General features: G+C 40.4%; 2 protein-coding genes across 40 annotated transcripts in view; one reads left to right on the top strand and one right to left on the bottom strand.

Moving 5' to 3' along the window:
* NKTR (natural killer cell triggering receptor) overlaps positions 1-12,315 on the bottom strand; it is a 51,260-nt gene extending 38,945 nt beyond the window's left edge. For 19 of the 25 annotated variants that reach the window (XR_014822835.1, XR_014822830.1, XR_002338223.2 and 16 more), the window contains exons 1-2: positions 12,192-12,315; positions 11,926-12,006 (exon numbers count right to left, since the gene is read on the bottom strand). Coding sequence is in view for 9 of the 25 variants with exons in the window: in XM_005669406.4 (XP_005669463.2) it covers positions 11,926-11,983 (58 nt within the window). In the remaining 16 variants the exon portion in view is untranslated. The remainder of the gene's footprint in view (positions 1-11,925; positions 12,007-12,191) is intronic. The other 6 variants (XR_014822831.1, XR_014822829.1, XM_084987914.1 and 3 more) reach the window with 1 other exon arrangement.
* SEC22C (SEC22 homolog C, vesicle trafficking protein) overlaps positions 11,875-16,222 on the top strand; it is a 45,442-nt gene continuing 41,094 nt past the window's right edge. For 13 of the 15 annotated variants that reach the window (XR_014822269.1, XR_014822263.1, XR_014822250.1 and 10 more), the window contains exon 1: positions 12,525-12,618. The gene's annotated coding sequence lies outside the window, so the exon portion shown is untranslated. Of the gene's footprint in view, positions 12,446-12,524; positions 12,619-16,222 lie in introns of those variants that run through there. The other 2 variants (XR_014822264.1, XM_021068234.2) reach the window with 1 other exon arrangement.

The raw sequence follows: 16,222 nt of genomic DNA, 5'->3' as shown, positions 1-16,222 counted from the left end.
TAAGAGCTCACCTGGCCATCAAGGTCACCAAGCCCAATGCCAGGCTGTGCAGCAAAGAAAATGAATAGACAGCTCAGGTGCACATTGTATTTGCGTTAGTAAAACCATGAAACTGGGCAAAAAGGGGGGGGGGGATAATTTAAATAGTGCAGACCACAGCAGCCAGTCACTATATTCATGAGCTTATGACCCAGGGTGAGCTTGAGAAATGCATTTTTTCCTGTTCCTAAGTACAAATCAGATGTCATATGCCTTGTTCTATCTCCAAGTATAAACTACCTTGAATGTGAGCCTAAAGGTTAAAGGGTAACTTTGATTACAATCAAGTTTTGCCATACTGCTATCTTTGGAACTACAGTAATAAAACTATATAGTACTTCCATTTACAAAGAGGTCAAGTGGCTTGCCCAAAGTCATAAGCAGTACTCAAACATTTGCCTTCCTCTTTACTTAAAACTAATTTCTTGGTTTTGGTTCTAAATACTTTACAATGTTTACTAAGAGTACACTTTCAATTCCATTTCTTTGATCCATGTGAACCTTGAACAGTTGAGTTAACATACCCATTTCAATGATATCCCCATTTTATCTATATTGATAAACTGCCAGGGTTTTATGATATTGCTCTGAGGCCCACATAAAGAAAAATTCTGAAGTAAAGCATTCCTTTAAAGAAACATCCTGATTATCACTTTGGAAAACCAACTTTAAGCCTCTGACAAATACAAAATGAGTAATATTTTATTTACGAAGGAGAGAAGGGAAAAAAAAAAGTAGTTCCCATTGTGGCTCAGCAGTAATGAACCTATTATCCATAAGGATGTGGGTTCAATCCCTGGCCTTGCTCAATAAGTTAAGGATCCAGCATCGCCACGAGCTGTGGTGTAGGTCGCAGACATGGCAGTGCTGTGGGATAGGCTTGCAGCTGCAACTTCAATTTGATCCCTAGCCTGGGAACTTCCATATGCTGCACATGTGGTCCTAAAAAGCAAAAAAGAAGGGAAGGGGGCTGTATTCCTTTAAAATACCAATGTCATAAAAGACAAAAAAAGGGAGGGGGCTATAAAAATGGAGGATACAGACATATGACAGCTGAATGTATTATCTGATGCAGACTGGATTTTGTATTGGGAGGGGAACTGTTAACTTAATTTTTAGGCCAACTGACAAAAATGGAATACAGAGGAATTCCTGCTGTGGTGCAACAGGATGGGCGGCTTCTCTGTAGCACCAGAGCGCAGTTTCAAACCCTGGCTGACCACAGTGAGTTAAAGGATCTAACATTGCTGTAGCTGTGGCGTAGGTTCCAACTGCAGCTTAGATCAGATCCCTGACCAAGGAATTCCATGTGCCAAAGGGCAGTCAAAAAAAGGGGGGAAAAGAAAGGGATACATAGATAGTAGATTTAAGTACTGTATCAATATACATTTATGAAGCTGATAACTTTGTGGTCATGTAGAAGAATATCCCTATTCTTTTATTTTTTTACATTTCTTTTTTTTTTTTTTTTTTTGTCTTTTTGCTATTTCTTGGGCCACTCCTGCGGCGTATGGAGGTTCCCAGGCTAGGGGTCGAATCAGAGCTGTAGCCACCAACCTACGCCAGAGCCACAGCAACGCGGGATCCGAGCTGCATCTGCAACCTACACCACAGCTCATGGCAACGCCGGATCGTTAACCCACTGAGCAAGGGCAGGGACCGAACCCGCAACCTCATGGATCCTAGTCGGATTCGTTAACCACTGAGCCACGACAGGAACTCCTTATTTTTTTACATTTCTTAAGACTCCTTCTCATGATGAATATCCTTATTTTTAACAAATAAACACAAGTATTGGAGTTCCTGTCGTGGTGCAGTGGTTAATGAATCCGACTAGGGACCATGAGGTTGCGGGTTTCATCCCTGGCCTTGCTAAGTGGGTTAAGGATCTGGTGTTGCCGTGAGCTGTGGTGTAGGTCACAGATGCGGCTTGGATGCCACGTTGCTGTGGCTGTGGCATAGGCCGGTGGCTACAGCTCTATTTAGACCCCTAGCCTGGGAACCTCCAAATGCCACGGGAGCGGCTCTAGAAAAGGCAAAAAGACAAAATAAATAAAAATAAATAAATAAACACAAATATTTAGGAGTAAAGAGACATGATGTGGGTAAGTCACCCTCAAATGGTTCAGAAAGAATTGTGTGTGGGAGAGAGAGAGAAAGGGAGAGATTAACAAAGCAAATGTTATAAAATGTAAATAGGTGAATCAAGGTAAAGAAAAGATGGACATTCTTACTATTTTTAAACTTCTTATAAATGTGAATTTATATCCAAATAAAAAGTCTAAAACATCCAGATATAAATTCCAGTGTTTGAGTTCTATGAAATCATGTGTCTACAACAGCAGCTCTCAAACTTTTTGGTCTCAGAATCCCTCTATAATCTAATCAATTAATAAAGACCCTAAAAACTTGTTATAATGGTTTTCAAAAACAATTTACTTTCAAACATGAAAAATTTAATGAAATGAGTGTCACTGTTTTGCATTGTTGTAAATCTCATTAATGTCTAGTGTAATAGAAGATAGATTTTCCTATCTGCTTCAGCAATCAATCTGTTGTCTCATCACATATCATGAAGCCTTTGGAAAATTCTACTGTACAATAACAGAATGGGAGTGAAAAAAAATGGGCGTTTGACTCCTCCTGGCCTCATTTTGTAATTTGAAAACAAAAGGTCTACACCATTATACTACTATAATGTAGTATACTACAACTATAATTTATTTCACTGTGGAAAGCAGTATGGAGATTCCTCAGAAAACTAAAAAGAGAACTACCATTTGATCCAGCAATCCCACTCCTGGGCATCTATCCAGAGAAAACCACGACTCGCAAAGACACATGTACTCCAATGTTCATTGCAGCCCTATTTACACTAGCCAAGACATGGAAACAACCTAAATGTCCATTGACAGAGGAGTGGATCAAGAAGATGTGGTACATATACACAGTGGAATATTACTCAGCCATTAAAAGGAACAAAATACCAGCATTTTTTGCAACATGGATGGACCTAGAAACGATCATGCTAAGTGAAGTCAGCCATACAATGAGACAGCAACATCCAGAGTTCCCGTCGTGGCAGTGGTTAACGAATCCGACTAGGAACCATGAGGTTGCAGGTTCGATCCCTGCCCTTGCTCAGTGGGTTAACAATCCGGCATTGCCTTGAGCTGTGGTGTAGGTTGCAGACGCAGCTCGGCTGCCACGTTGCTGTGGCTCTGGCATAGGCTGGTGGCTATAGCTCCAATTAGACCCCTAGCCTGGGAACCTCCATATGCCGTGGGAGCGGTCCAAGAAATGGCAAAAAGACAAAAAAATAAAAAATAAAAAAGAGACACCAACATCCAATGCTTTCACTGACATGTAGAATCTGAAAAAAGGACAGACTGAACTTCTATGCAGAACAGATGCTGACTCACAGACATTGAAAAACTTATGGTCTCCGGAGGAGACAGTTTGGGGGGTGGGGGAGATGTGCCTGGGCTGTGGGATGGAAATCCTGTGAAATCAGATAGTTATGATCATTATACAACTACAGATGTGATAAATTCATTTGAGTAATAAAAAATCTAAAAATTAATAAATAAAAATTTAAAAAATAAAAATAAATAAAATACCTTACACAGACATTCTCATATAAAGGAATCATGTGAGTTTTAAAATCATACCTTAGGCCTTTAAGAAACAAATGCCCTTGGAGCTCCCGCTGTGACACAAGATCGGTGGCATCTTCGGAGTTCTGTGACAGACTGGATGCCCATCGCAGCACAACAGGTTAAGGATCAGGCATTGCTGCAGCTGTGGCTTAGGTGGAAACTACGGCTCTTATCCAATCCCTGGCCTGGGAACTTTATATGCCACAGGGCGGGCAAAAAAAAAAAAAGAAGAAACAAACACCTTCCAGCAGTGACATATCAAAAGCCATAATCCAGAGGTGGCTTCTAACAGTACTTTTGCTATCTGTATCTTTAATCAACCAGAGCCTTCTAATTAGCAAGATGAATGTTAGAAATGGGTTTTTATTGGTAAATTAGCGATGTCTGGAAAACAAAGACTGAATAAAAACATTTAGAGATAGTCCATACCCTTGCATATAAATAAACACATAAATCTGTAGAGTCACCCTTTGGAGTGGAACCTGAGGCTAGGTCCACCAAAAAGGTCCTGGGTCCAGCCAAGATTTTGGAGGATTCTGATACACAGTTCCAAAAAATTCACATGACAATTTTCAAGACCAGGATGTTTCACATAAAGAGTGCTTGGAGCACTGAAAAGGACAGAACTGGAACTTCATCAAACTTACAGAACTGGTTATATGACATGTGTGTGCATACTTGCTTGCCAACATCTACCTGTGGCAAATGTGACTTGCTCTCACTGAGCCCTGGTGGCAAGGCTGTGACAAAGGCAATCTATAGCTAGCTATCACCTAACTTACCAGTGATTCCCTGATAAGTCTAAAAAGAATCTAATAGCAATCACTGAATCAGTATGCAATAAATACAGAAAACCTGGCTCCCTGGGCTCCAAATATCCATTTCTTGATATAAGATCTGAATAAGGCAAGTAAAAAGCAAGTAAAAGGCAAGCTTCTGAAGCACCAAAGAAGGAAAAATAAGATTCCAGGAGTTCCCTTGTGGTGCAGCAGATTAAAGATCCTGTGTTGTCACTGTAGCAGCTTGGGTCACTACCGTGGTGCCAGGTTTGATCTCTGGTCCTGAAACTCTCACATGTCACGGGTATAGGGGTGGGGTGGAATTCCTATTTCATGTCTGCCCTGGAAGGTCTTCAGTTTTACCAACCACTAACAACCCTAGAGAGAACTAACATTTATTTAACCAGAGAAAGGTGAGCCTGCCTGTCAGAAAATGAAGTTGTCAGAGTTCCCTTGTGGTGCAGCAGGTTAAGGATCTGGCATTGTCACTGCAGCAGCTCAGGTTGCTGCTGTGGCACAGGTTCGATCCCTGGCCCAGGAAACTTCCACATGTTGCAAGCACAGCCAAAAAAAGAAAAAAAAGAAAAAGAAAGTTGTCGATAAGGATTTCATACCTATACTTCTAAATTGGGTGTCATATTTCACACAAAAAGCTAATGTTTCAGGAAATGAATTTATTTGTAAAAACTAAAAAGGACTGGCTAATCAGTTAACATCTTTAAAAATTTATAAGGAATTCTAAATTTGGTCAAGATGGAGTAAATATATCCCACCCTATCTTATTGAATGCAACTAAAAAATACTTGGACACAAAGTATGGAGCAATTATCTAAGGAATGAAAAATAAATGGTGGCAGGTGGATTGGGGAAGGACATCAGAACATAAAAGCCCACTGAACTGGTAATGAATTTATTTTTCTTCCCATATCTCTTGGCCTGGAATAAAAAGCAATTTGAAAACTGAACTGCATACTGGGTACACAGAGAAAGAGCTCTAAGAAAAGCCCTCTATACCTAGAAAGGGGGCCCCTACAGATCAGAATGAAGGGGGGAAAAATCTCATTTTTTGGTCTACCTTTTCCATTCTCTTGTATCCCAGATGCTAGGCAATTTCTCAATGGTGGTAGCAGTGAGAACAGTGGTAACTGGGCAAACACATAAAATTCCAAGGGAGGTGAACTGTTCTCTCTGACTAGAGGAACTGGGTTGCAAAGTTCAGGAAGAATCCCTGTTTCATTTTACTATCTTTTTACCACTTACCCTCAGAGACAGACAGAGTCATGGGAAATACATGGCAGAACATGGAAACGAAAACCCTGGCTTTCTAGCCAGATGACCAAGAAAAAAAGGAAGTCTCTAAGGGTCAGATCTCAAAGAAGAGGGAACTCAAGAAAATAATCCCATTAAGTTGTACATGAATTCCTGGGCTTATCCATGAACCATGCATGTGTAGATCTGACTCTAAACAGCAGAAGGTGGGTAGGAACTTGAAGGTTGAACTTACATGGGACAACTGCCTGCTATACCAACATCATCATAAACAACAACAAAAATCAATATTCTCCCCAGAATTTAAACTAGACCTAGGGTTATATAATATAATACACAAAATGTTCAGGATACAATTCAACATTTATCAACATTTAAAGAACCAAGAAAATCTATCTCATAATGGGAAAGAAGACAAAGACAGTAACTCCATGTTGGAATTATTAGACAAAGTCCTTAAAGCAGCTATTATAACCACACTCTACAAAATAAGGACAAATATTCTTAAAATAAATAGAAAAATAGAAAGCCTCAAGCTAAACCAAAAGGAAATGTTAAAATGAAAAAATAACCAGAATTAAAGATTCACTGGGTAGGCTCAACAGGATAGAGACACAATGGAAAAAGTTAGTAAACTTAAAGACTAGTTAATAGAAATTATCCAATCTGAAAAACAGGAAAAAAAGATGGAAAAAATAAAACAGAGCCTCAGGGACCTGTGTGATAATATCAAAAGGTCTGACATTTGTGTTATCAAATCCCAGAAAGAGAGGAGAGTGTTGGAAAACATATTTGAAGAAATAATAGGTGCAAACTTTCTCAATTTGGCAAAAGATACACACAGAGTCAAGAGCAAACCCCAAAGAGAATAAACACAAAGAAATTCATACTACGATAAAATGCTAAAATCTAAAGACAAAAATCTTAAAAAGAAATCAGACAAGAACAATACATTTACATGTGGGGGAGCAATTCAAATGACTACAGATTTCTTATCAGGAACCATGTAGACCAGAAGGTACTGGAACATTTTTCAAGTGTTAAAATAACTATCAACCCAAATTTGTATCTAGTAAAAGTATCTTTTAAGAGCAAAGGCAAAACAGGAGTTTCCATTGCTGTGCAGCAGAAACTAATCCAACTAGGATCCATGAGGATTCGGGTTTGATCCCTGGCCTCTCTCAGTGGGTTAAGGATCTGCCATTGCTGTGGCTGTGGTGTAGGACAGCAGCTGTAGCTCCGATTCGACCCCTAGTCCAGGAACCTCCATATGCCAGGGGTGCAGCCCTAAAAAGTGAAAAAAAAAAAAAAAAAAGATAAATAAGAACAAACTTGCACTTGAAGAGAGTTCCCGCTGTGGCACAGTGGGTTAGTGATCTGGCTTGTCTCTGTGGAGGTACTAGTTTGATCCCCAGCATAACACAGTGGGTTAAGGACCCATCATTGCAGCTGTGGGGTAGGCTGCAGCTCTGGCTTGGATTCCACCCCTGGCCCAGAAACTTCCATATGCTGTGGAGGTAGCCAAAAAAAGGAAAAAAAAAAAAATTTTAATAAAAAACAAATAAACTTGCACTTGAAAGAAAACAAAGAGAATTTGCTGCCAGAAGATCTGTTCTAAAGAAATGCTAACAGCAAATTCTTCAAGTAGAAGGGAAATGCTACCAGAAGAAACTTGAGACTTCAAAAATGAACAACTGGAGTTCCCTGGTGGCATAGGGGAGTAAGAATCTAGCATTGTTGGAGTTCCCATCGTGGTGCAGTGGTTAACAAATCCAACTAGGAACCATGACGTTTCGGGTTTGATCCCTGGCCTTGATCAGTGGGTTAAGGATTCGGTGTCGCCGTGAGCTGTGGTGTAAGTTGCAGCCGTGGCTTGGATCCTGCGTGGCTGCGGCTGTGGCATAGGCCGGCGGCTACAGCTCCGATTAGACCCCTAGCCTGGGAATCTCCATATGCCGTGGCAGTGGCCCAAGAAATGGCAAAAAAAAAAAAAAAAAGACAAAAAAAAAAAATCTAGCATTGCCATGCTGTGGCACAGGTTTAGTCCTTGGCCTGGGAGCTTCTGCACGTGACAGGCATGGCCAAAACAAAACAAAAACCTAAATAACAAAAATGAACAAACAGCAACAGAAAAGGTAAAGATAAGCATATTTTTTTCTCCTCTTAAGCTCTTTAAAATACATGTGACATCTGAAAGCAAATTTTCAGTGTTTGTAGATGTAATACACATGACAAAATGTAATACATATGACAAAATCATCCCACACATTACATCCTTTATATAAGGTGAGAAGTAAAGGATGTAGTGTGTGGGATGATTTTAACAGTTCACTTTAAGTGGTAAAATATTAATTCTAAGTACACTGTGAAAAGCCAAATATACATATTATAATCTCTAAAGTAATCATTAAAAAAAAACCAAAAAACTAAAACCTATACAGAGATATATATCCAAAAATTCAACAGAGTTTTGAAATACACAAAAACATTTAAATAATCCAGAAGGCAAGAAAAAAGAATAAAAACAATAAAAACAGAGGAAGCAAAAACAATTATTAAAGAGACCAATCCAAACATAACAATTAAATTAAATGTGAATAGTTGAAATATATTGATTAAAAGACAGAGATTGTGAGAATGGATAAAAAACCAAGACCAATCAATTTGCTATCTCCAAAAAACCCACTTTAAATATAAGTAGGTTAAAAGTAGAAAATAACATACCATTTGAACACTAATAAAAAGAAAGGTGAAGGAGCTATATTCGTATCAGATAATGTGGACTTTGGAGCAAGGAAAATTACCAGGAATAAAAAGGGTCATTATATAATCATAAATGGGTTAATTCTTTAAGAGAGAACAATCCTAAATGTGCACGCATCTACTTAACAAAAGAGCCCCAAAGTAAATGAAGCAAGAACTGATAGAACTAAAAGGAGAAATAAACAAATCTACAATTATAACTAGAGATTTCAATATTCCTCTCTTCATAATCAATAAAACAAGTAAACAGAAAATCAGTCAGGTTATAGAAGAAATGAAAAACACTATCAGCCAACTGGGTCTAACTGATATTTTAGAACATTCTCCACAAAAACAGTAGAATAGGAGTTCCCATTGTGGCTCAGTAGTAATGAACCCAACTCGTATCTATGAGGATGCAGGTTTGATCCCTGGCCTTGATCATGGGTTAAGGATCGGCATTGCCATGAGCTGTGGTGTAGGTTGCAGACACGTCTAGGATTTGGTGTGGCTGTGGCATAGGCCAGCAGCTGCAGCTCTAACTGGACCCCTAGCCTAGGAATTTCCATATGCCACAGGTGCAGCTCCCCCCGCCCAAAAAAAGTAGAATAGACATTCATACAGCCGTGAGCTGTAGTGTAGATCACAGAGGCAGCTTGGATCTGGTGCTGCTGTGGCACTGGTGTAGGCCAGCAGCTGCAGCTCCAATTAGACGATTAGACCCCCTGGCCTGGGAACTTTCATATGCCCTGAGTGCAGCCCTAAAAAGACAAAAAGACAAAAAAAAGGAAAAAAAGAAAAAAAAAGAACAGAAATCAATGAAACTGAAAACAGAATACAAAAAAATCAACGAAATGAATTTACAGTAAAATTGATAAACCTCTAGCCAAACTGGCCAAAGAAAAAAGATAATAGGCACAAGTTATGAATATGAGGAATGAAGGAGATATCACTGCAGAAGCCACAGATACTAAATTAAAGACTATGTTGGGAGGGATCAATTGCTTAAAAGCCACAAACCGCCAAAGAGAAATAACAACATGAATAGTTCCATAACTATACTCAAGTAAAGACTTTTCCTCTTTTAATATACACTTGTATTTATCTGGTAGCTTTAGAATTCCCAAGTCTAGTTAACTTGTTTGCTATAAAATACAGCAATTTCCATTGAGAGAAATGGAGAAGAATACGTATTGTGCTGTATTCAACACAATTTTTATCAGTACTTCTTGATCTTTCATTAATGTGGACAGTATGGCAACTCTTAAAGGATCTTTCCTTATCAGAGTAAATCAAAGATATCAATATTACTTTGTATTTACATCAAGTGAATCATTAACTATACAGAGAGGTCAAAAGCATTACTTGGAGTTCCCCTCGTGGCTCAGTGGTTAACGAATCCGACTAGGAACCATGAGGTTACGGGTTCGATCCCTGCCCTTGCTCAGTGGGTTAAGGATCCAGTGTTGCCATGAGCTGTGGTGTAGGCTGCAGACGAGCTCGGATCCCACGTTGCTTGGCTCTGGCGTAGGCAGGCGGCTACAGCTCGGATTCAACCCCTAACCTGGGAACCTCCATATGCCATGGGAGTGGCCCAAGAAATGGCAAAAAGACCAAAAAGACCAAAAAAAAAAAAAAAGTTCAAAAGCATTACTTGAGTAAGTACTCAGTGACATATGTACTAATGTTTAAATCCTACAAAAAAGTACATCTCACTTTAAACAAACGAAGTGATCCTTAAAAGCTGTGTAAAAATCAGTACCTACTACTTAGATAATATACTGGAAAATGCTTACAGAAGTATTACAGAAGAGAATGAACCATACGAAGTTGCCAATTATCAACTGGTTCATCCTAGGACAAAATAAGCATTCCTTGTTTTCTACATGATTCAGTGTTCTCAAATAGGCCAGACATTTCTACCAGAATGGTATTATAATAAATTACCTTCGATGTTGAGGACTAAAGTTCATTCAACATTTACCAAACATATTCTAGAGACATTTCACAACAAAAGTTATTTGCAAAACTAGGATATGAACAGGTACAAGGAAAAGAATATTTTACAGGGCTACAGAATCTTTGCTTTACCTAAACTTTTCAGGAGCCTTCTATTTTTAATTCTTTAAAAAATACAAAACCTATTATTTGAAACATACGTTCACTATGGATAAGGATTAACATCCATCAAGGCTCAAAATGTGAACAAGAAAGAGTGCAGCAGAATTTCTAAAATCACTTCATTCCTTTGCTCAAAACCCTTCAATATCTTATCTCAGGGGAGTCAAAGTTCTTACTATGGCCTTTACCCATTTCCTGCTAGTCTCCTGCCTGTACTCCAGCTCTCCTGGGCTTCCTGCTGTTCCTGAGACAAGCAGATACACTCTTCAGGGCCTTTGTATTAACTATTCTACCAGGAATGCTGTTCTCAAAAATATCCACAGGGCACATGTCCTCATCTCCTTCGGATCTGCTTAAATGTTATCTTCTCAAAATGGCCTTTTCTGACCAACCTATTAAAACTGTACCCTTACTACAAGGCACTTTTTTTTTTTCCTGATTTATTGTCTGCCTCCCCCAATAGAATATAAACTACAAGGAAGAGAAGCCTTTGTTTTATTCATTGCTATATCCACAGAGTCTAGAACAGTAGCAGGTAGAATCTGCAGAAGGAGATTGGACACAAAGACTGTATATATGCCTCCAATTAAAACTTTCCATACAAAGATACTAAAACAAACAAACAAACAAACAAAAAAAATAGGCAACAGTTTGAAACCCTGCACGCTCTGCTACTTAGAATGAAACAACTACTCTTTACAAGAAAATATTTTATTTCCAACAAAATATACTAACGAATGGCTGGATTCTCTAAAGACAAAACATTTATGCTAAGTGCCCACACGCTGCAAGTCTGCTAGTACAGAATGCTTTGGTTTATCACCCAAGACATGCGCTAGGTCCTTTTGCCACGAACCAAGAAATCCTGGCTAAACATACTTAACGAAATATACAAGTGGAGCTAACCTATTAATGATACACTAGGATTGGGAAATATAGACTATACAAATCCAAAGCTCACTGTACAGAGCGAGATACCAGAAATCCGATTTGGGAGTGTTTGCCCCCTAGAAAAACTGAGACAGATAAAGTCCAAAAAGGACTGCACCGTTTTTCTTGGCGCTAGGCTTGGCATGAACGCTCAGTTCGGGGGTACAGGGGGGCATGGGGCTTGAGAGGACGAGGCCTGTACTCTGATTAGGATTGGAGTATCCAGGGCCCCCTCTTCTCCACAGATTCTGGCTCAGGAGAAAAGGGACAGCTGACTGCGCCAACCAGCTCCCAAAAAGGCTTGGGGGAGGGTTGATGAGGGTAGACCCCTCCCCTTCCCCAAGGCAAGCCCAGGCCCGGCAGGGCTCCTCAGTCTCCCGGCTCACCCGGCTCTCGGTTGATCTCGATGTCGAAGTGGCACTGCGGCCGGTCCTGCGCCCCCATCGCGACCGAGGCAGCGGCAAGAGCTGGGAGAGAGGGGAAGGAAAGCGGTCAGGGCGGGAGCTAGGGCGGGGGCTGGGGCGGAGCCCGCGCCACAGTTGCCTCCCGCCGGCCTGTTGCGACAGCGCCGGAGGCCGAGACAGTGCTCCCTCTCACCCCAGGCCGCCCGGCTCCCTTGGAGCGCGCACACACATGCAGACGAGCTTTTCACCTTGCAGGCTTCCAACCTGAGCAGCTCCGCGTGAGAAGAAAAGAAAGCGCTGCCACCGGCGCTGGACCTCAACGCCACTTAACGGACCACCAACATCCCCCCACCGCCCCCTGGTCCGGCCTCCCAGTGCCACGCTAAACCCCGCGAGAGTCGGGACAAATACCGCGAGAGCACGGTCTCGAAGGAAGTGATTAACCTAAGGGAGTACGCGTACGTGGGCGTGTCTGGGAGCTCAAGGAGCCGCCAGCTGAAAGGTTCTTCTTTTTTGCCCCGCCTCTTTCTCCCTTTACGTTGGAAGCAGTCGCCCAATCTGGGAGCTCTGGACACGCCTGCGCTCTTTACTTCCTGTCATCCTTTCCGAAAGGCCATGTCTACGCATTTGCGAATTTCGGGAGGTTATCCTGTTGTGTACACCTCTGAGAGACTTGTGAGAATTAAGTTCTTAAGGTTTAATGAGCCGACAGGGCTTTGGCTTTTGTTTTTCTCAGGAAGTAGTTACGATACCATCCTGTTAGACCGTTTGTCTCACTTCAAAGGCCCTTTAGGTTGACGTGTGCTTCCTGTTTTGGCGTCTGCGTTAGTTGGGTCCAAGTTCATTCTACCTCCTTTGTGAAGTCAGTTCAAGACCTTTCCCTTTACTTCAATCGCGTTCTTCATCTTATAGAATGCAAGAGTTCTGGATACTAATGCGTTTTGGTTGGTTGGTTGGTTTTTTTATTGTTGTTTTTGTTTTGATTTTGTCCTTTTAGGGCCGCACCAGCGGCATATGGAAGTTCCCAGCCTAGGGGTCCATCAGAGCTGTAGCTGCTGGCATACACCAGAGCCACAGCAACGCCAGATCTGAGCCTCGTCTGCGACCTACATCACGGGATCCTTAACCCAGTGAGCTAGGCCAGAGATCTAACCCGCAACCTCATGGTTCCTAGTTGGATTCGTTAACCACTACGCCAGGAGGTGAACTCCTGGATACTAATGTGTTCTTAAATGCTGTATATGTATGTTCTAAATGCGAATCTTTTGTTAGGTTTATATAGCTGGGAATATTTTCTCAATCCGCGTGCCTTGTCTTTTCATTGTTTTGACAGCGCAAAGCAGTTTTTAATTTTTGAAGAAGTTAATGATCATTTTTTTTTCTTTTATGGTTTGTGCTCCTTGTGTAAGAAACGTCTGCCTACCTGAAGCTTGTGAAGATTTTCTTCTGTTTTTTTTTTTATATTTAGATTTTTTTACTTGAGAACTTTTTTTTTTTAATCACTCACTGAATTTATCACATCTGTAGTTGTATACTAATTATCACAATCCAATTTCACAGGATTTCCGTCCCACAACCCAAGCACATTCCCCCCACCCCGCAAACTGTCTCCTCTGGAGACCATAAGTTTTTCAAAGTCTGGAGTCAGCATCTGTTCCGCAAAGAAGTTCCGTCTGTCCTTTTTTCAGTTTCCACATGTCAGGGAACATTTGATGTTGGTGTCTCATTGTATGACTGACTTCACATAGCATGATAATTTCTAGGTCCGTCCATGTTGCTAAAAATGCTGGTATTTCGTTCATTTTAATGGCTGAGTAATATTCCATTGTGTATATGTACCACATCTTCTTGATCCACTCCTCTCTCAATGGACATTTAGGTTGCTTCCACGTTTTGGCTATTGAGAAGAGTGCTGCAGTGAACATCGGAGTACATGTGTCTTCGTGAGTCATGGTTTTCTCTGGATAGATGCCCAGGAGTGGGATTGCTGGATCAAATGGTAGTTCTATGTTTAGTTTTCTGAGGCATCTCCATACTGTTTTCCACAGTGGTTGCACCAATTTACAATCCCACCAACAGTGTACTAGGGTTCCTTTTCCTCCACACCCTCTCCAGCACTTATTGTTTGTAGACTTTTGGATGACGGCCATTCTGGCTGGTGTAAGGTGGTACCTCAGAGTGGTTTTGATTTGCATTTCTCTGAGAAAGACTGATTTGAACATCTTTTCCTGTGTTTTTTGGCCATCTGTATGTCTTCTTTGGAGAACTGTCTGTTTAAATCTTCTGCCCATATTTTGATGGGGTGTTTGTTTTTTTGGTATTGAGCTGCAGAAGGTGTTATAAATTTTGGAGATTAATCCCTTGTCAGTCAATTGATTTGCAAAGATTCTCTCCCATTCTGTGGGTTGTCTTTTCATTTTGTTTAGGGTTTCCTTTGATGTGCAGAAACTTAAGTTTAATTAGGTCCCAGTTGTTTATTTTTGTTTTTACTGTCATTACTCTAAGAGGTGGATCGAGAAGATGTTGCTGTTATTTATGTCAGAGAATGTTTGGCCTATGTTTTCATCTAGGAGTTTTATAGTGTCTGGTCTTATATCTAGGTCTTTAATCCATTTGGAGTTTATTTTTGTGTATGGTGTCAGGGAGTGTTCTAATGCCATTCTTTTCCATGTAGCTATCCAGTTTTCCCAGCATGACTTATTGAACAAGCTGTCCTTTGTCCATTGTATATTCCTGCCTCCTTTGTCATAGATGAGTTGGCTGTAGGTGTGTGGGTTTCGTTCTGGGCTTTCTATCCTGTTCCACTGATCTATATTTCTTTGTGCTAGTACCATGCAGTTTTGGTGATTGTTGCTTTGTAGTATAGTCTGAAGTCTGGGATCCTGATTCCTCCAGATCCATCTTCCTTTTGCAGGATATCTTTGGCTATTCTGGGTCTTTTGTGCTTCCAAGCAAACTTTAAACTATTTTGTTGAAGTTCTGTGAAAAATGTCCTTGGTAATTTGATAGGGATTGCATTGAATCTGTAGATTACCTTGAGTAGTATAGTCATTTTGATAATATTGATTCTTCCAATCCACGAGCATGGTATATCTTTCCATCTATTTGTGTCCTCTTTGATTTCTTTCATCAGTGTCTTATAGTTTTCAGAGTACAGGTCTTTTGTCTCTTTAGGTAGGTTTACTCCTAGGTATTTTATTCTTTTGGATGTGATAGTAAATGGGATTGCTTCCCTAATTTCTCTTTGTGCTCTTTCATTGTTAGTGTATAGAAATGCCATCGATTTCTGCAACTTTGCCAAATTCGTGGATGAGCTCTAGCAGTTTTCTGGTAGAGTCTTTAGGATTCTCTAGGTATAGTATCATATCATCTGCAAATAGTGATAGTTTTACTTCTTCCTTTCCAATTTGGATTCCTTTTATTTCTTTCACTTCTCTGATTGCCATGGCTAGGACTTCCAAAACCATGTTGAAGAGTAGTGGCGAGAGCAGACATCCTTGTCTTGTTCCTAATCTTCAGTGGGAATTCTTTCATCTTTTCACCATTGAGAATGATGTTTACTGTGGGTTTGCATACATGGCCTTTATTATGTTGAGGTAGGTTCACACTATGCCCACTTTCTGAAGGGTTTTTATCAGAAATGGGTGTTGGATTTTGTCAAAGGCTCTTTCTATGTCTATTGAGAGGATCATATGGTTTTTATTCTTCAGTTTGTTAATGTGGTGTATCACACTGGTGGATTTGTGGACCTTGAAGAACCCTTGCATCCCTGGGATAAATCCTGCTCGATCATGATGTCCAATTCTTTTGATGTATTGTTGGATGCAGTTTGTTAGTATTTTGTTGAGGATTTTTGCATCGATGTTCATCAGTGAAATTGGCCTGTAGTTTTCCTTTTTTTTGTGGTATCTTTGTCTGGTTTTGGTATCAGGGTGATGGTGGCCTCATAGAAGGAGTTTGGGAGTATTCCTCCCTCTGCAATTTTTTGAAATGGTTTCAGAAGGAGAGGTGTTAGCTCTTCTCTAAATGTTTGATAGAATTCACCTGTGAAGCCATCTGGTCCTGGACTTTTGTTTGTTGGAAGTGTTTTACTCACAGTTTCAATTTCAGTTCTTGTGATGGGTCCATTCATGTTTTCTATTTCATCTTGGTTTAGTCTTAGAAGATTGTACTTTTCCATTTCTTCTAGGTTTTCCATTTTATTGGCTTATAGTTGCATATAGTAGTCTCTTTTGATCCTTTGTATTTCTGTGATGTCTGCTGTTACTTCTCCTTTTTC

This window comes from Sus scrofa, chromosome 13, assembly GCF_054392235.1.
Source record: "Sus scrofa isolate SSC_HxYL_T2T_F1_AM1 chromosome 13, Sscrofa_HxYL_maternal_Yorkshire_Landrace_v2.0, whole genome shotgun sequence".
Lineage (NCBI taxonomy): Eukaryota > Metazoa > Chordata > Mammalia > Artiodactyla > Suidae > Sus > Sus scrofa.
This window is presented reverse-complemented; position numbering and strand designations above follow the sequence as displayed.